General features: G+C 38.2%; 3 protein-coding genes across 3 annotated transcripts; 1 reads left to right on the forward strand and 2 right to left on the reverse strand.

Moving 5' to 3' along the window:
• Positions 1-453: 453 nt before the first annotated feature.
• Positions 454-1656, reverse strand: LOC121954914 (alpha-2A adrenergic receptor-like). Its single transcript, XM_042502658.1, has one exon. The coding sequence runs from the start codon at positions 1654-1656 to the stop codon at positions 454-456; it is 1203 nt and encodes a 400-aa protein (XP_042358592.1).
• Positions 1657-4393: 2737 nt separating this feature from the next.
• Positions 4394-10337, forward strand: smndc1 (survival motor neuron domain containing 1). Its single transcript, XM_042502088.1, has 6 exons — positions 4394-4523; positions 5002-5121; positions 6133-6275; positions 7439-7597; positions 9131-9284; positions 9725-10337. Exons 2-6 carry the CDS (start codon positions 5002-5004, stop codon positions 9860-9862), a joined length of 714 nt encoding a protein of 237 aa, XP_042358022.1. The 5' UTR covers positions 4394-4523; the 3' UTR covers positions 9863-10337.
• Positions 10338-10422: 85 nt separating this feature from the next.
• LOC121954531 (max-interacting protein 1-like) lies at positions 10423-20385 on the reverse strand. Its single transcript, XM_042502087.1, has 6 exons — positions 20029-20385; positions 18860-18962; positions 18553-18582; positions 17030-17144; positions 13100-13271; positions 10423-12676 (listed from the first exon to the last, which is right to left on the reverse strand). Exons 1-6 carry the CDS (start codon positions 20255-20257, stop codon positions 12513-12515), a joined length of 813 nt encoding a protein of 270 aa, XP_042358021.1. The 5' UTR covers positions 20258-20385; the 3' UTR covers positions 10423-12512.
• Between the last annotated feature and the right edge of the window lie 235 nt (positions 20386-20620).

A 20620-nucleotide genomic window follows, 5' to 3' on the forward strand; every position in this document is an offset into this window, starting at 1 on the left:
CTGAAAAGCATGGTATTTTATGTCTCCATCTGCTGGTGGGCCATTACGATAAAAATATGCATAACATGATGTTAATGCCTCTACAGAAGAGACTTGATTATCACTAAAATTAGGCGGGTAAAAAAGTGGCTATATTGTTGTTGGTTATCGGCCAAAAAAGTCGTTAAAAAAGTGGCATATTGGATATGGGCAAAAAATCGAATATTGTGCATCCCTAGTTGTTACAGTTTAATTCTAGCTGTAAAATAAACTTTACATCAGATATCTTTTGCATTATTTGATATACATTAAGTGACATGGAAGTGCACAAAATGTTAAAACAAAAGCAAAATATTCTACATTTTACATTTTTTCAAATATTTAATAAATATCTTTTTAATGTAATTTTTATTCTGATCGGACGCCTAGATGAACAAGATTTCTGTTTTTGAAATGCATGCACAGAAATCTTATTTATAAACCTCTTCTGTTCTTTTTACAAAGGATTTTTTTAAAAGACCTCCTGAAGTCATTATTGAATATAGTGTATATAACAGGATTTAGCGAGCTGTTGCAGTAACCAAACCAGAAAAACATTTTGAACAATGTCTCTGGGACGTAGCAGATGTCACACACAGCAGTGAGTGTGTATGTGAAGAAAAAGGGGAACCAGCAGAGAACAAACACTCCCATGACCACAGCCAGAACAAAAGTGAAGCGCCTCTCTCTGTACTGCCTTCCTTTCCACTTGCTTGTTCTCACGCAGGGCTGCGTCTCTGGCTTTGGAGAGGTTTCCCCGGGCTTCAGATGAGCCACTTTGGTCGTTCTCATATTGCTCTTCTTCTTCAGGGAACATAGGATGGTGTCATTCCCATCAGAAGAGGAGGGCTCTTCTTCCACGTCTAGCCCGTTGACCTCTCCAGCGTCCCCTTCTATCACCTCCCTCTCTTCTCTGTCTTCTCTCTCCAGGGTGTCCAAACCACACTTTGTGTCTTCTTGATTGCCATATTCTCTCTGCCTTTCACCCGGCGGGGCTCTTGTTCTCTTCTTGGCAACCTGGTATATTCTTACATACACCATAACCATGATGACGCAGGGTGCAAAGAAAGAGGCAGTGCTGGAGAAAATGATGTACCATTTCTCCTCATTAATTTTACATTCAGGGCTGTCCACTTTGCCCTCGTCCTTTTTCATTGTGATGAGTGGAGGGAATGAAATGATGGCCGCCAGCACCCAAACTATAAAGATTGTGGATTTGATCCTGCGCGGTGTCCTCCTCAGGTTGTACTCAATCGCTTGTGTGACAGACCAGTATCTGTCCAGGCTGATGGCACACAGGTGAACGATTGACGAGGTGCAGAAAAGCACGTCCAAAGCCAGGTAGATCTCACACCACACTTTACCAAAGTACCAGTAGCCCATCAGTTCATTTGCTAAAGAGAATGGCATCACTAATGTGGCAACCAGGATGTCTGCACATGCCAGAGAGACTAAAAACAAGTTCTGAGGTGCTCTGAGGGCTCTGCTCGTGATCACAGCAATTACTACCATGACATTGCCAAACACAGTTAGCAGGATGAGGATACCCACCAGGACTGTTAAAGGCACAGAGGTCTGCACAGTATAAGGGTGCCTGCCAGGCAAAGTCTCATTTCCGCTGAAGTTAAGACAACCCATCAGGATGAGCTGTGGAGTCGAATCGCGCTCTTTCAGGAGGTTCAGAAGCGGTGCTTGCCAGCAGTCTATTAATATCATCCATTCAAGACCACAGCATCAGAGGATGAGTCTCCTCATTTTGTTCACTGGACAATTTTGTAGAAAGCAATCTGTGCTTCTTCCCTCTTTGTCAGTAAGAAAATTGGCACCAACAGAGAAAAATTACCAAGAAAAAATCTTATATATGAAAGGAATACAGGGAACTTTGATTTTTTTCCCCAGTTTCCCACATTAGATTATTAATAAAAATAGATCTAGTCCTAAAAAAAACAAGTCTTCATTCACCAGCCTTTTAGGGTAAAAAACTTGAAGTTAAGTCCCTTGGAAGACAGTTCATAAAAAAGACTTGCGTTGCAGATAGTGCTGCCTCAGCCAGATCTTGTCATCTGTTGTGACTGTAGTGGAGAGTTCGTCTTTTTATATGGGCTTGATCTGACGCTGAGGATCTGTGATGCTGCCTCCACTTCAGTGAGATCAGAAATGGGCGGAGTTCATCTGCTGCTGGAGATTTAAAAGCAATTTGGTGTTGCTCCCAGACCCTGAAACCACTGGCTGATTATGACATTAACAACACTTTTTGATTTATAGAAGTAATATCTGCAGTTTATTAAATTGCAATGGATTAAGAGTACACTCTTTGTTGTTTTGCAGTTGTACTTTATGAGCAAAATGTTCAGATGTATCCTGAAAGAAAAATGGCTGGAAATAATACCTGAATCTGTCGAGAGGATCGAAGCCACTTTCTAAAAAGATGAGTCACTAGTAGTACAAAGAGTAAGAACACTACGTTTACAGGAATAAAAATTTCGATTACACTGAAATTGATTTCCAGATAAAAGTAGATTAAATTGAATGCAAGACATTTTGTGCATCTGATACAAATATGATCACTAGAAGTTTTCTTTAGTAAGTTAATATTTACTAAAGTAACTATGCAAAAAAATGCTGCTGTATAACATCTGTAAGCAAAATGTAAATTTATTTGCAAAGCCATATGCGTGCCAGATTATTGTATATACTGGTGTCAAATATTTTGATTGTGGTAGCTTGTAATGTTTGTGACAATGCGCCCAAAAGGAAATACAACTATTCTTTAATAGTGTATTTAGAGCACTCCTACTAAAAAAAATACATCGCACTGTTTTGCCATCTAACACAAAGTCATTTTAAGCATGCCAACCAGCATGCATTACTGCTTATCTGCTTTAGGATTGTTACTCAGTTCAGAACTCAGCACACCTATGTAACAATAATCAGTTATATTCATTTATTATGAGTTTTAGATAAATATCTTTGACTCAGTTCTCTGAGGCATCTTCATGTTACACCTTGGTCACCTGACGTCCGTACTAAAGTGCAAAGTCTTGTATGATTTGTTGTAGCAGAGCTTCGCTACGATGCGTGTTGTTTGAAGAGGGAGGCACACCTATGATCTACCTAGCAGGGCGATCTGTGGCTGTGGTTCCCAACCTGTTTTTGTGTGTGACCACTGAATACAAAGCCATACACTTGTGACTTTGTGTGCATGTATGAGCTGTAGAAAAAATCATATGATTTCCCCTGTCCAACTGTTCCAATTAAATATTTTTGTAGAGGCCAGTATTATTTCAAGAAAATGGCAATTATTAGAGAAATTTTGTGGTTCCTTAATCCAGTCATGATCCCATGACCACTTACATTCTTCTTGTGACCTCTTGAGATGTCCTGGCCCCCATTTTGGAAAATCAGTGTGCAATCAGGATTGAGGTCAATAAGTAGTATTTGTTTGCCTTTGTTTGAATCTGCCCGCTTAACTGATGGTGGGAACTGAGTGTAACGAATCAGCAATTCTGTCTGTCAGGCAAAGTATTTCTCTGAATTTATTTTTTAGATTTCTCTTTTCCTGGGGGGGAAATTGTGGTTTATAACAGTCACTCTGATGCCAGCATAGAGAATTATTGCAAGTAGAAATAAGTACTAGCACAAGTAATAAAAAATAAAAAATATAAAATAGAAATACAGTAAGTGTAAACAATTAACACAGTATGTAAATATTTAAATTAAAGTATATATTGTATGCTAAGTATATGTGTGTAAAAATATAAATGTAAAAAAAATACAGCAACAGACAATTAGCACCAATATGTTAATATTTAAATTATAACATGGGTAATGTTCTGAGTATGTAAAATATAAAACTGTGCCTTATGCTATAATGCAATGTATAAAAATAGTATGTAAATTTGAAATTTAAATATATATGTGTGCAAAACTACAACAATAAACAACAGATATACAGAAGCAAGAATAACAATAAGAGTATATAATATATACAATGTGTATAATGTGTAACATGTTAATGTTGCGTAAAAAAAAGTTATATAAAATTTTTCAATCACTCGGAAACACACCACCGCGTCATATGATCCTTTTTATTTTCTGTATGGAAAAATATGGAGCTGTAATTCATTCACTTAAAAATAAAAGTTGCCCTGATTTTCTGAATTAATTAGATTAATATGTCCGAATTTTAGAAAACTTTATGAAAATTACGATACAGTAATCTTGTTAGTTCAGAAAATGAAAGCAGAATGTTTTTAGGAGCGAAATGATCAGCAGACTGAGAATCGTGGGCAGTGCCGCCGGAGGCGCTAAAGGGCCGCTCCTGTTTGTACTTCATCTGATTTTACTTGTTATCGCGAGAAAGCCTCTAACCGACTTCCGGTTGGCTATTTGTGTACGAGAAGAGGAGCACACACTGTTGTTCATTTCAGCTGTCGATTTGGCAAATCGTCGACTTGAGATTTGAATGCTTGCGGTGTTTATCGATCAAGAACATTTATACGGAGGTAAGATTACACTTTTGTTTTTGTGTTTTTCCATCGGCAGCTAGTTGCTACCGTTAGCCGTCGTACGTCAAATATACGTCGACGAAAGAGGGCCGAGGGACACTGCTAACCGTTTTAGCTTAAGCTAACGTTAATGTTGTGACATTAATCATGTTTTAACTTTAATGTAAGACTATGAGTAGCCTAAGGATTTACTCGTTGACATTTAAAAATTAATGTTACCTTATACCTTTCACGGCAGTTTATCCTGAACTGTGTATAGATTTTTTAAAATTAAAAATGCATATTTGTTACACATACATTTAAAGTGTAGTTATTGACTTGTTGGCTGATTTACCTTTGCTAAATAAGGTATCCCGAGCAATTGTATGTTCATATTATTAATAATCTAAGAGAGTTCGCGATTTACTTTTAGCTTAACGGACGTGCTAATAGCTAGCCAACTTTTCAAGGAAACGGTCTTTGTGTCAACTCACAGATGTCGGACGACTTGGTGAAACAGTTGAGCAGCTACAAAGCCCAGCTACAGCAAGTAGAAGTTGCATTATCTACCGATCCAGACAATGAGGACCTCCTTAAACTCCAGAAAGATTTGCAGGTTTGTGTGTCTCCATGAATGCCTTGAGCGTATTTCTTACTATATATTTGTATGGAAGTAAAACCTTTCTCGTTTGTAAGTAACTTGTAACCTATTTACGTTGCCTTATCGTGCAATTCAACCACTAGCATGTATCCACTGAATTTTAAGTTAGAATTCCATTCTTGAAATTTCCATCATATACAGTTCATAATATGTCATTTTGATTTGCATTGAAAAAAAATTACAATGAGTAGGGTTGCATGACATGTTTTTGCTGACATGACGATATAAAATCAACTAATTTGGCTGACAACTGGTATTGATAGATCCACTTTTTCCCCCAAACCTAATTTTAATAGTAATCAAGTATCCTCTGTAGTGGAATTAACATTAATTATGCATACTCTTATCATGATGGTCCACCACCAGATGTAGACATAAAATACAATGATTTTCAGTCTATATAAAATTAAATTATTATGCAAAAAAAAAAAAACAACTTAAAGTTATGGTTGATATTTTGTACACGTTTACTTTGTCCATAACAGAAATGAGTTTTGATCTCAGCAGAAATCAGCATATTGGCCGATTCCAAAATATCACTTTAAAGCCAACATCTGCTGATATCGATGACTTGTAGATATTATCATGCACCCCCAACAACTATGTATTCATTTTGTACAAGAATCAAATCATCAGTCTCTTTGTTTCATTAGATTTGCAGGATAACTTTCTATTATGTGTTGTTGTTATTATTCTATTATATCTTGTTACAATTTAAGAATATACAGCTTAATTTTCCAGAAAATATGTCAAACCTGTCTAAACTGCATACCCTGAAATGTGAAGATGTCACAGGTCCTCCCCACAGAAGTAAAAAAAAAATTAAAAAGTGAAAAAACTGTTTGGCCAGCGGCCTATTTGAAAATAACCCATTTCATTTACATTGCCTCTTTTGCTTACTACATTTTTCCAGGGGGAAAATTTGCCTACACGCTCCATAAATGTCTGAATATGTGTCTTCTACAGGAAGTCATCGATTTGACAAAAGACCTCCTGACCTCACAGCCCACTGAAAGTGCTTCCAGCACCAATGGCTCTGACACAGTTCCCCTGAAGCATAGCTGGAAAGTGGGGGACAGCTGTATGGCTGTGTGGAATCAGGATGGACAGTGAGTATCACCATCCTCTTCTCATGAAAACACTACGTGCATCTGCATACGTTATAGCACTCCACATTTATTTGAATCTGAATTAGAGAAGTGTTTTTTATAGATTAAGTTCTGAACATCTTTTTTCTTTTCAATCTGTGGCCTGATTGTACATCTTGGCATTATTGTACATCATTTAGCAGGATTTAGGGTCAACTTTAATTTCATTTCTTCTTAATCCACATTTAAGAAAAATGACACATTAATCTACCATGTACCTTTTTATTTTGCTTTGGACAAAAGTTTACTACTTAATGCAGACTTATCATTGCACTATGAAAAAATAAGATCCACTAAAAGATTCCACCAAACCAGATTATCCAAACGGCAAGCATTGCATTTTACTTTTTATTTCTGTGTTTTTAACATTATTTCAGAGAGGTTGATAATTCAAGAGTTGTCAATCTTTCTAAAAGTACATAAATTGTATTGTGGTGGTCTGTTCCATGGTACCTCCCACAGCACTTTATCCTGAACTATGTATAGAAACACTTAAATAATAATAATTAATTAATTATATAATATTATATAATATTAATTTCACATTCATTTTAAGTGTAGTTATTGGCTTTTGGGTTGGTTTATCGTTGCTAAATAAGGTATTTAAATTCTGTCAGCCTGTACAGGAGTAGATAACAATTTCTCCTAAAATATGTAAAAACTGCTCTTATAACATCCCAGCCTTTCAGAAAGATTGCTTAAGAAACCCAACAAAGAACAACTTTACAAAAAAGAAGCATGACTTAAAAGTACATCATGTGATGTTTATCTAGCTGTCACATTTGTCCTGAGAATTATGTATGGGAATTACGTGTTCATTTGCCAAAGACAAGGGCTACAAACAAGTTGTATGGAATTTTTTTTCCCCTCAATGCATTGGCCCAAAGCAATTGTAGAGTTTAGAAGCTGTAATTTCACTTTCATGCATGTTTGAACAAATGGCGGTTTGTGGGAAATATATATTTGTAAGGTAAATTGTTACCATAGGAAATGTTCAAAGAATATCCCGTGTTCACATATTCACTCATCATTTAGTATTATATATTGAGTTAAGTGCTGCTTATTAAGCAGAGGTTGAGTCTTTGGCTCATACTCACCTGCTTACAGACGTGATTCTTTGGCAGGGTGTATGAGGCTGAGATTGAGGAGATAGACCGAGAGAACGGCACCGCAGCAGTTACCTTTGCTGGGTACGGGAATGCTGAAGTGATTCCTCTGCAAAACCTCAGACCCGCAGAGGAGGGGAAACGCAACGACGAGGATGGCCTAAAGCCAAAATCAAGGTATGAATATGCATACACATAAACATTTGCTTACATCCTGCTCTTTAAAGGAAAATGTTGGGATTGACATTACACTGTGCAAGAACCACCTATTTTTTAAAAGTAGTTACCTTTTTTTGTCTCGTGTAGACCTTGGTATGTATCAGGCTTAATAAATTTACAGCTCATGGGCCAACTCCAGCCCACCGATCAAGCCAGACCAGCTCGCCAATCACTTCTGTGCACAAATAAATAAAATTTAAAATCTGAAGAAGAGAAACATTGTGCAAATAAGGGGCGTTTTTCTTAATGCTTCTGTGCAGTTGACCAAATTAATTCCTTTAAACCCCACAACACACCACAAGTATGAAAGGCATGTTTTTTTTTTCTTTTTTTAAATCGCCGAAATACCACAATTTGCATTACCAGAAACTTTAAAAACAGAAATTATAATAATTATTATTATTATCATTTTCCCAACAGTTCCTGAATGCATCATGTGTGATTAACACTTCCATCAGAAATCATAACCAAATCTAAGCTTAAAACAGTGATATTTCATTCTCTGTTCACACGTATTATTTAAAATTTCATCAAAAAAATGCAGTGTGCACCAACCATATCCTATAAAACGATGAAATTCTGCGTTCCTCAGCATAACTGGGAAGCAGTGCTGAGACCAAGTGGCAAAACGAGAATTCAGTGAAACTTCTACTGAACTGCAGGCTGTTTACAGAGGAGAGGACAGGAGAGGAGAAGCTGTAAGTACAGCTGTTGAAAATGTAAATAGTTCATGAAGCAAAAAAAAAAAGGAGTGTTTTGTCAAGTGTACATACATAATAAGAATAATAGCTCAGTGGCCCTCTGAACAATATCGTTGAATAGCCTTTGTCTATTAAATTGTGTGCATTTCCCTTTTTAACATGTATGACTATAATTATAGGAAATTAGCACCAGTGAATGGAGTAGTATCCAGGAAACACTCTACTGTGTTGTCCTCACATTGCTTTGTGATGACATGAGGGATTTTGATGGTGTTGGCTGTCATTTCAAGGTGGCTGCACAGTAGAGTTTTGGCAGCTTTACCTGCATATAGACATCAAAACAAACTATTTCAAGGCCTGGTTAATCAAATAACGTACTTATTCACGATTGATTCTGAATTTAATATTTAAACGAGAAACTATTATGGGGATTTTTCTAACATCTACAAAAGAATCCTCTAAAATTTCAGTTTTTCAAACATGATTAACAATTTCACATTGCAGTTTCAGAATTATGTAAACACAGACGACACCTAGCTTAAGTAGTCCTAGCTGGCTGGAAATTACATCTGCCTCAAGATCTTAAAGCTAAGGTCTGCTTTTTTGTTTCTCTAGTTGACTGACTTGGCTGACTGAGAAGGTCAATTTCTATATGCCCATGTACGAAGGAATTATACTCCTTGTGTGCTTAAGATTGGACTCTGTTTTTTTTTTTCATGTGTTATAACAATGTTTGATTGTGTACATCCACAGGTTTTAAGTGTTTCTCTCCCTTGTCTGTCTTTTCTAGGAAAGAGCAGATTGCAGAGCAGAGAGAGTATAAGAAGAAGAAAGCCCAGAAGAAAGTGCAGAGGATGAAAGAATTGGAGCAAGAGAGGGAGGAACAAAAGTCAAAGTGGCAACAGTTCAACAACAAAGCCTACTCAAAGAACAAGAAAGGACAGGTACTTTTCCCTTTGTTTTTGGAGGCCTGAATTTATTTTGGAGTGCTGGAAAACCCACAGTGCATTGAGCAAAAACATTGTAGTGTTTTTATATTGTAGATGTCTCCTTCCTTTTTGCTTCCTTGCTTCAAAATTGAGTGCAGTAGTTTAAAAAAGAGTTGGAGAAGAGAACTGAAGTGTGAATTCACTCAGTTGCAAGAATGTCTCAAAATCAATATGAAGTGAAACGCGCCCACTAGCTCATCCTTCCATTGTCCTTTACACTTCATTGCATACTGCAGCTTGTTACATGACTGACGGGCTGGGGAACATAAAGCTAGTTGCACACTGTCCATGAATTGTTATGGGAAGATACTGTGTGAGGGGTATATAGTAAAAGATATCCAATAATCCATTGTTGTATATTCTTAATCATTAATGGTGGCTTTTTTGTTTCCCAGGTAAAGAGGAGCATATTTGCATCTCCAGAAAGCGTCAATGGAAAGGTGGGAGTGGGAACATGTGGTATTGCAGACAAGCCAATGACCCAGTATCATGACACATCAAAATACAATGTCAGACATCTAATGCCACAATGACCTGATAGATTCTGTATATAATAACCCACTGTATACTAGTTGTATCAGTGTTTTTTCCATTGTGTTTATACATGATTTATGTTTCCCAAGTAAAGAAAGCTTTGAAAGGAATTGCTTGCACACCATTGTTTGAAATATTGATGTAGTTTTCTTATATATTATGTAGGTACAACAACAAAAAAATCCAAATAGAGGGGATTTTCCCTGCACTGGAACAACCTGTTATATAAGAACAGGATGTGGTGTTGTAGAAAAGCCGTAGAGTTTGCTGTTTGTGTCCAGGTTCCACTGAGGCCAAATACCTGCTAAGATGACTATAAATATCCACCAGCAAATTTGGTTTGTAAATTTGAAGCTTGTTTTAAACACTGACCCATTTTAGGGAGGGGGGTATAATGGTGTTGATTTGACATGGCTGAATTTACATTTTAATTTCTGTGTATATAACAGTGAAATAAACATTGTTTTGTTTTCATTTTTATGCAATTGCTTCCACCTCATTTTAGCTGCAATTTCAATATATTTTCATTGTGGCTGTCAGGTCCTGTAGGTGGCAGTAAAGACATGTACCATTATTAATAAATCGCGCAGCATGCTGCAACTGTTATTACAATCATTTTCACAAAAGTCACAGTAGTTTTTTTTTAATGTTTGACATGTTGGACTTTGCTAGTTCAAGAGGCTTAATGCATAGTTTCAACTGCAGAGCTGATTGATTTATATGTGATATGTGTCAGTCTAAAACAAGATACCCAAGTTGATTGTTTAAACAAATTGGTAGGCTTACCAAACAAAAAAAGACAAAATTGATTTATGTCTGGGTGGTAGAGGTTTATTAAGATTCCAGGGACAGTTATCAGGAACTGTAACAAAGTACTAGCAGGGAACCAGCAGCACGTTTTGCAAAAAAGTCACCTTGGATGGCTGATTAAGCACGAGAGAAAACATTCTGGTGTGTGCTTTGACATACTTCCTTAACAAAAGTCTTTTTCATAGTGCATTTTATAGTTTCCCAAACAGGTTTTGGGGGGGGTGGGGGGGGGGGGGGGGAGACCTGTAACAAGGAACTTTGTGCAAGAGTCATATACCCATGTTAAGACACAATTTGGTGGTGATCTCCTTAGGACTTGGACCAGAAAAATGCAGATAAATGGTCGTATTGAAATGTCTTATTTGGTTTCATGGATTCTAACAGGTCAGCAGTGCAATTCTGTTTGTCAAATATACGTTGAATAATTAATGGGAAGTCTCCAAATTTCAAAGAATTGTTCTTTTTCTGCTACAATACAAAAAGATACAGTATTAAACGTTGAAGTATAAACCAAAATTAGTATTCTGTAGTGTTTATATACCATGCTACAGACATTTTCTTTAAAGACTTGTCAATCCAAAGCACAGTACAACATGATTAGACAAGCTACATTCAATACACATGCACCATAGCTTTTTTAAAAATCAATTACAATCATTTTTACCGCTGAATATTAAAACTGATACCACTACTGGAGCAAGTGGAAAAACTAGCAAACCGCATTTTGGTGTTGGACGGACAGAATAGTATGCTAAACACAGCCAACATCAAAGATATGATAAAACTAGACGCTTTATTGCTTTTCAGCCTTGTGCTTGGACAAGTGCGGGATAGCTTATTACTGTCTAAATAAACTGAATTTGAGCACAGTGTGAAAGAGGCATGTCATTCTTTCAACAAAACTGAGTAATGCATCAAACCTTTAGCACTGCATATGCATGGGTGGGGTAATTTTGTGTAAAAGAAAAAACAATGAAAAATATTCATTTTAACAGGTTTCTTTTTTCATTCAAGCATGACTGAGACCTAGCTACAGTAAAATTAAATATACCAAAAATAAATACTATAATTGTATGCAAATAAATTAGAATATTAACGGTGGATGACACCACCTGTTTGGATACGACTGTATTTCAGCCGAGAAAAGGGACGCCACGTGGATGGGTGATGGTTGTGGGTCCTGATGCAGAGGTTTTCGGAGTGTAATGAACATTTTGGAATGCAGACATTGTAGCCCTTGCCACTGGCTTGTACACTGACAAGAAGTGTCGTCTGGATAGATGATCCAAAGAAAAGGGGGAATGTTTTTACAAGGCAAATGGAGCAAGCAGTCCCAATGGTGAGCTTCTAGCTGGTATTGGGATTTTAATGTTTTTGCTGGTTTCAGAGGATCAACTTGACTAGGTAGTTTCCCCTTCAGTGTTGGACACTGGTGCGATCATGGGTCAGTACTGAGTGCAGGTATGGTTGATTTTGGCTGGTAATGGGTAAATGGACATTCAGGTGATTGGTTAAGTCAACTCTTTTACATGAGGAAACTGTATATTGCCAGATGAGTTCAATTTGAGGCTGCTGTGTAAAATGTTTGCAATGTAGAGGGGCCCCTTGGCTTTTTGAAGGAGACATTTTTAGACAACTTTTAGACGGAGTTGAACTTAAGGCTGGTTTTTAGGGTGGAGTAGATGTTTCATTTGTCAGGTAAAGGTGGGATTGAGGCTGGTTCTTCTTGTGAAGACAGTTAACCTAAAACTGCAAAGGGGGATTGGAGCTGTAGGCTGGTACTTTGAAAGGAGAAAGCCATAAAGACTGCAGCTGGAGTTAAAGTATAGGCTGGTGCTTTTAAGCAGAGAAGGCCAGTTTTAGACTGCATGTAGAGTAGCCCTCATCACTGGCTGAGCTCTGCCGGCTGCTGTGGTCGTCCAGGTCACTTGCACCACTGGTGCTTACACTGTCCATTTCTCCATGGGAGAACTCAGTGCTTTCCACATCTACTTCAATCTCCTCTGCTCAAAAACAACAACAACAAACACAAATAATGACAGATTAATTTTCTGAATAATACAAGTCCAAAATTTTTGAAATTGTGCTTCCCTAATGCTGACAAACACTGGCATGGGTCGACAGATTAGCAGTTTGGCCTGATTATTGGAGCCGATAATTGGTATTTTGCCGATAATCTGTATCTGTGTGTTATGTTCATGTTTGCCGATAAAATAAATTAATTAAAAAATGCAAAGAAAGTGTCAGCATGGGAGGAGCTTTTAATTTTTAAAGCCTAAGGGTGCTATTTTTATTTACAAATTTTCAATTTAAATTTTTACTCACTTTTGGTCTCACTAACTACTAAACATCCGTATCGATATTGGCCCCTAAATCGGTCGACCCCTGCTATAAAGTTTGCTCTTGGATCTGATTTGGACACTCACCTCTGTCGGACTCTGAGCGGTCAGAGTCCATGCGGGAGCCCAAGCTGTCCGTACGAATCCTCTCTCTATCTCCGTGAGTCTGCAGCTGGGCTAGCTGCCTCTGCAGGTGCCTCTGCTCCCTCTCTAAGGTCTCCAGCTGGTGCAGACTCCTCCGGTCCACTTCTTCAAGTTTCTGAATAACAGGGAAATGCAGAAGAGTTAATTGCATTGTTGTGTAGAAAGATAATAACGACAATCAGTGTGTGCGGATCAAATGTGCCACATTTGGTATTACCATGAATTATTTAGCATTAAATCACACAGTTATGACAACACCTCTCTCTGTGTTTCTCATGATCAACATACTATATGCATGAGGGGATGGTGAACTTGTCATGTGTGCAGTGATGTGATGTTAATATGTCGTTGCTGCTGTCAAATGTGACGCCCCCTGTGCCTCCTAATGAAATATTCAACACATAAGGACACCAAGTTGCCGGTTGGATTCTAGAGGGATAGCTTGTGTCTCACTGAGGTGGATATAAGTGAAAGATGACTGGATGCAGCAGTCAGAGTAATTGCTTTAAATGAGTATAAAGGTCACCTCGTCCTGCGTTTGGCAGAAACGTTAATTCTTTGCCTTCTTGGCTCGAATTTGTTGGTTCAAAGTTCCCCGGCTTTGATGTTGATTTGGGTGCATGTGTGACGTCAACAGTCATTTTAAATAAAGCCTGTGTACTGCTCACTATGAGTATGTCTGCTTAAGCTCACAAAGTCCTGAAGATACACTTTGAACCTCATAACCCAATCACTTCACACCAGTCATCACATCTGATCGTGTCATAAATAAAAAAATGGTTTCATGCTACTGCAGTGGCATAGTAATAAGTGCTAACATTTGTAAGCAAGCCAGTTGTTGAACAAGATTTAATGCTGGTGTGAAAAACAACTCGTGATGTCTGTACTACTATTAATACGAATAAAGACTAATTGCAAGTTGCAGAAATGGCTGACTTGTAGAGATGATATTTGTGAAAAGGATACTGAGTTTGGATATTTCACAAATCAGTGAAATTAAATAGAAAAAAGCCATTCAAGCCCTTCACAATAACACATGCTGTATTGTATCAGTTGCCATGCGTGGTTCAGTTCCTCTGATGTCCCCCATGTTGATTCTCTAAATTACATTTCATCTGAGAGATATTTGCATGGAGGCTCAGAGTGATGTCTGAAGAGGCTTGTACGCTTCCAACAACAAAAATGCTGTGAAATGGCAGTTTTTTTGAATGGACTTTGGTACAGTGATGCAAGCAAGAATAGCAATTCTTTATGCTTTTCCTGTCGCACAATACAGGTTTTTTTTGCTTCCTGCAGTCGTGAGTGTCATGCTGCCTGCACCTGCTCCACCCTTTTATTCTCCTACACAACCTGCGGTTCCAGAAATACACCACAGCAGCATTCAGGGGCCACATTTCCTGGACTTTAAACAAGCAAGTCCAAAGTCAACAGCTAACATCACACAGTAAGTACTTTATCCATTACCCCACACTGTAATAAACTCCCACAGATTGTTGCCAGGTTTGCTTTCATATTGCATTTTTCCCTCAACTGCTTCTCACCGCTGGAGACTGCACAGACTGAGCTTAAGAAAATCCAATATTTCCCCACCAAAAAACCTTATCTGGCTTAGACTGTAGTCATCGGGGAAGCCAACGTGTAGATGCTTTGAGGCTACAGCATCATTTGTGCAGTTCAGACATACTCAGTGGCCCATTCAGGCAGGCAGTTCTCACCACCAGGACAGATCTGGTGCTCTTAAGACTAATGGTCAGTGGTGAAAGACACATGACCTAATCAAAGACTCAACGAGGCTTAAAATCCCACAAAGGGCAGTCCTATTAACTGCCAATGGGAGATTTGTTAAATGAGGAAGAAAAACTGACATAACCAAGCACTTAATAGCCTAATATTGAGGCCAAAGTGGCTTAAAGTGCAGTTGATCTAATGGTTCTGAGGAAACTGACTGTATAGAAGTACCTGGGGAAAACCTTCAACTGCAGTGTTGCGCTACAATATCTCATTTAAACTTCAAATTTCAATGAATTATGTGTGAGGTGCCCTTTAATTCCAATAATAGATGTGAAACTGGGCCTAAAAGTTCAATTAAGAGGAAAAGAAATCCAGACCCTTTTCCTTTTTTCCTTGTGTTTATGCCGTGTCAGCTATGATTACAAAACAAGAAGGAGCGCTGTCTGTTGAACTGATACAACAAAGAATTTGTAAAATTTCAAAGCCGATATGGATTTTAGGCAAAAAATCAGGGAAACTATAAAAGGTGATGGGCAAAATAGCTACATCATGTATCATGATGTAGCTATTTTGGAGCAAACAGGCTTTAGTGGAATTATATGTAGCTGACTGACAGTTAGGATCTGTTTGAAGACTAAAGACAAGGAAAACGAACATGTTCATTTAGGTGAAACATGTCAGTCAACATCACGTAATGTGGGTTTTTTTTTTTATTTTGTGGAGGGATTTTTCAGTCCAAGTTGAAACGACAAAGATATGATGGGTCATAGTGTGACTTGCCATGGTCGCTCCATTAACTTAAATAAAAACTGGCACCAAAGTCTGCTCCAATGCAAATTAAATGCTGTCACTGACGTCATTGTGACCTTTCCGTCTTTTATAGTTTCCTTGCTTAATATTGAGCTGCCTATGTAGATAGTGGAGCTGCACTGTGACCGCAACCACTGTGATCAGCCTTTACCTAGAAAAGAAACCAGAGACTGTCAGCCACCAAGAGTGAGAGCTAAGACACTACAGTACACAAAAATATAGGATCCGTCTATTGACTGGTAAGGCTTTTGTAAAACATCACAACATATTCACATTGGGTCTCACATAGGAATCAAATGAGTGCTAGGAGCCTCCCTTGTACATCAAAGCCGCCCTCTGTAGTACTGCAGATCTATATTTGCTGTCAATATGACATCAATCTTTTTTTTCCCAAGGGAGCAGCCAGATATCTTCTATTTCTAGGTATATGTGAATGATTTGCACAAATTTAATTTCGTTTTACGAGTGTAAAACGAAATTATGTAAGAATAGATAAATTAACATATTAATTAGAGGCTTTCATCTAAAATAATACACAAAATAGATATACGTTTATGATGCAAAATTGCAAACAATAGGCCTTTTTTCAATGATGATATTTTGAAGTGTCAATGTCGTAAAAACACAAGTTAATGATAAAATTAACAATGGCTGATTTCATTTAGCTGCTGTAAGGCCCACTTATACTCCCTTTACATACAAAAATAGATTTGTCAGTTTCAAACAGTGTAAACGTCAATGTCCTCATACTTCCACGCGTCCTTATAATGGCACAGACAGCCAATAGAAGTAATAATAATAATAATGTCCTTTTTAACGAGGGCAGAGTTGTAGACGGAGTTGGCGTCTGAGTCTGTTAAATTCATGTGGACAAAGAATTATTTTCACTATATTCCAGATTTGTTCCTGCCACCATTTTTAAAAATATTTATTATCTCCTACAGTCGTTTCTCACTTAAACTACGCTAAACTTCCCCGCGATTTACAGTGGCACATTTCGTCCATATCATAAGCTTTTAGAAAATATACACCAATGTAGACAAAATGAATGCAGAGAACGGACAGAAGGCTCCATCCGTGTCCACATATGTTTCTAAAGTTGAGCAAAGTGAGCCCATAGTCTGCTGTGAAAAAAGCAGATTTCATCATGATGACAGTTATGCTGGTATTGCTACTTCCCCAAACTGGCCTTACAGATTAACCTGACCAGTCAGAAAAACAAATCGGTTGAACAGTATGTAAATATGTCTACGTCATAAGTTTAGAGCACAAAAAGGAGCATAATTTAGTCTTTAATCCCATGATGGCACCACACCATGGGGGCTAACACACCTTGATATGTGCTTTGGCCTTGTTGAGCAGTCCCAGTGTGGTGTGCCGACTGCAGTCTGGTCCCAGAGGGATGAGGGACTTCAACCTCTCCAGACATAGGCGGAGATGTGCTCGTCTGTGGGAGGAGACACAAATAAGACAGGTCGTTTCTCTGTAGAGACAGCATACACAGAGTAATGTGCATTATACAACAATTACACAGACAGAAGGATACATTTCCAGACCAATGCATTACTTTTGTCATCTGCACTGGTCTTGATCAAGTCTGATCATAATATTTCCTCTTTATCTAATTTGATTAGTGTTATAATAGTTAAGGCAAACAGCTATTTGATATTTACTGATCAATAGAAATTATGATAGCATTAATCCATCTGCGATAAACAATAACAGTCAAGGTATTTGATGTATCTGTTTATCCTTTTTTGCTAGTTAGCCACACCATCTGACTCCTTCACAAGTCTGTATGGATCTGTCTGGTCCCAGATTGAAAAGCTGCTGAGGTCTGCTCAATACTGTTTCTGACCCACTGAGGCCTCTGGGCCCGTGATCTGAACAAATGCAGAAACTGGCAAAGGACACTCACTTCTTTCAAATAACTGAGTAAAATGTAGGTCAAGATGTGATGTCATCTCCTCTCTCTGCATTGGCCACCATTTTGTAATAATAAAATAGCCAAAATGTGGGGGAAAAAAAGGCTTGCTCCTGAAGATGCCATTTTTCGCATCACTTAGTGAATCTCTCAAACAGCCAGGATTCTCACACACATGGCTTGCTATCGAAGATTAACTGGGCATTTAATTTTAGGATAAATGCATCCTGACATTTGTGTCCTGCTCTCTCATCCCGGAGCTATAGAAGCAAGCTGCTGTTACGTTTGCAGCCGAGAACCTCTCAGGAAGGAGCCCTGTTGTCTGGAAACAGACGGTTCCCATTTGCTGACTGGGGAAATGTCTGCATGTCCTCCAGGAGCAAAGCTGCTGCTAAGGAGGCTGCATTACACCTCCCGTCTTATTTGCCTTGCAAAAGGTGCATTGCTGTCGCACACAATACAAGAATTTCCAAGTTGTTGATGATAAAAATGCCTTTTTTGAAGTCATGTGATGATAATAGTCTGATTTATAGGCAGTGCATCTCGTGTTGAAATGGTATGCACAGAGATATGCAAACATGGCAGGATGGAGAAAGCTTGTGGTTTATCAGCTTGAAGCTCCATTTTGAGACAGCTGGCTTTAGAGATAGACTCCCTGTATACCTCATTTGCTAAAGCAGTTAAAATGCTGTGAACATTTAGTCTCTTTCCACTTCTGTGGGACTTTTGCAGATAACCTATTACGCATGTATAATGAAAATTGATTGAAGTAAGATAGCATTAAATCAAGGATGACTACCCTCAGTCACAAAATTTCACTATCTTCATCATGTCCCCATTTCATCTCTCTCAGTTCAATCTTCACATCTAAGTACTGACTGTTTATCATAAACGTGCATACAAATGAACTCCTCAGTCTTTTTTTACTCACCTATTCTTTTCCAGTTCATTGTGTGCTGACCTGTTGAAATGAACAACACTGTTATACAGTCTTAATGATGTGAAATACAACATATTATACAATCTTTATGTATAAACCAAATCCAATAGTTGCAAGCCAGTTCTACAATGGTAGAATTATCCTTCTATACCACCATACTGATATGATGTTTACTATTTTAATAATAGTGATTATGTATCAGAGTGGCTATGAAATATCTTTTTTAATCCATATATCAATGAAGACAAAACAGTGTCGCATCTATATGTAAATTGACCTTTTTAAGACATTAACCTACCTATTGTGAATATTGTCCAATTTCCTGTTCTTGAATTTACGCTGTTTCTGTTGGTGTGCAGTCTGGGTTGCAGGATATGTCGAAGCATAACCATGCTCACATTCTGGTGATGGAAACAGATCAAGAGGATTAAATATATTGTTCAGATGTGTTTTTTTCCCACAAATGTGCTACAAGCAAAATGCATCATGAGGGCATGGATTTGCATGATTGATGCGACCTCATTTGACCTGAATCCTGAATTACATTTAGATATGTGGCAGCACATCCATGAAGCCAAAACATAGAAAACTGAGTGTAATAGACAAGAGGCCCTTATTGGAAAATGTTAACAGCAAAAGAATTTTTAATTATGTTTTATTTAAAACACATTTCTTTTCTACAATTTTCTTACTGTTAAAACGACTACAGTTCCCATGAACCCCTCATCCCAGTAACATAAGACGTCAGCCTTGAACCTGCGCGTGATTGGCTCTCCGCAGTGACTCTCGCGCTGGAAACATGTGTGCCGACCAATGAAAACTTTACAATTTGTTCCATGTGGAAACCATGTGAACAACACATACAAGGAAGCAGCTGCTGCTTCTGAAAATGATAGGTGGGCTTTGAATTGGAAATGTTTAGAGGAAATAAAATATACACCGCAGTTTGAATATGCAAGAGGCTCCGTGGATGCGATATTTTTTGAGTGGATGCGTGATCATAATGGAATCATCGTTAAAAAAAGCTGTGGTAAACGGGGATAAAAGGTTAAATTAGGAAATCAGGTTTCAAACATCATACATATGTACTTGTATTAACCTAAAGCACATATAAATAATGAATACATTCAATCTTGCTGAGCCCATTCACTGAAGTCTCTGCAGAAGCTTTAATGGGAGCAGATGATGATTTAGCTGAAGGCTATTGTTGCCATAAAATCTGACTCTGGCGATGCATTTGCTTCCTAAATTAAAAGTATATGCATTTTCCCGACCTCTTTTTCAATTGCTGGTATTTTGCAAGTGTTAGGTCGATCAGACAACAGTTTTTCAGTAGCAGGTGAAATATCATTGGCTGCTGTCGGGCCAGATCATCTGTCCGCTGCGCGTCTTTTGTCGCCTTCGCCTCTATTGTTGTCTGCTCGGCGCATTACGTGTTAATATCCCCTACTGCCCGTGTTTACTTACTTCCGTTGTTCTTCTCGATATTTTCTATGTAATTTGCCGCATCGAGCAGCACTTGCACGTTCTTCATGAAAGTGCCGATTTGGTCCATTGCGGAACATTTGGAGTATAAAACGTCGCTGAAAGAATAGTCGGACAATTCTCCGAAATCCTGCTGGTCCATGGACGCATCAGACTCCGACAGCACCTCTTCGGGTTTCAGCTCGCTGTGCTGTCGCATGTACTTTACCATTTTCACTTTAGCCTGTTTTTTTGGGGGGCTTTGACAAATAAGCAGCGCTGAAATTGCTCTCCTTGTCCCGTCTGTGCACTGAGCGGATGACTGAAATGAACTAGGCTCGATGGAATTGCAGTCCTTAGCCTCAGCCACTTGCCCTACTTGGTGGATAATCCCTCCCACTAACGCATGCACATTGCATTCATTGTCAACTGTGCCATAATAAATCCTCATTATCAATACTGCAGGAGAATAACAAATAACGCACATAATGCCTGCTTTCATTTGTAACAACGCTGCTTTTATTCACTTGACTTTTAGTGGAATAATTATGACAAATAAGAGCTGACTTTCTTGTGCACACAGTTTTGTCTGAAT

This window comes from Plectropomus leopardus, chromosome 15 (assembly GCF_008729295.1).
Source record: "Plectropomus leopardus isolate mb chromosome 15, YSFRI_Pleo_2.0, whole genome shotgun sequence".
Lineage (NCBI taxonomy): Eukaryota > Metazoa > Chordata > Actinopteri > Perciformes > Serranidae > Plectropomus > Plectropomus leopardus.

Coding starts and splice junctions, on each gene's coding strand:
- LOC121954914 (XM_042502658.1), bottom strand. CDS start 1,656: ATGGGTTGTCTTAACTTCAGCGGAAATGAGACTTTGCCTGGCAGGCAC.
- smndc1 (XM_042502088.1), top strand. CDS start 5,002: ATGTCGGACGACTTGGTGAAACAGTTGAGCAGCTACAAAGCCCAGCTA. Junction 5,122..6,132: donor AACTCCAGAAAGATTTGCAG/GTTTGTGTGTCT, acceptor TGTCTTCTACAG/GAAGTCATCGATTTGACAAA. Junction 9,285..9,724: donor CAAAGAACAAGAAAGGACAG/GTACTTTTCCCT, acceptor TTTGTTTCCCAG/GTAAAGAGGAGCATATTTGC.
- LOC121954531 (XM_042502087.1), bottom strand. CDS start 20,257: ATGGTAAAGTACATGCGACAGCACAGCGAGCTGAAACCCGAAGAGGTG. Junction 18,963..20,028: donor TATCGAGAAGAACAACGGAA/GTAAGTAAACAC, acceptor TTCCATCACCAG/AATGTGAGCATGGTTATGCT. Junction 17,145..18,552: donor AATGAACTGGAAAAGAATAG/GTGAGTAAAAAA, acceptor CTCCTCCCACAG/ACGAGCACATCTCCGCCTAT.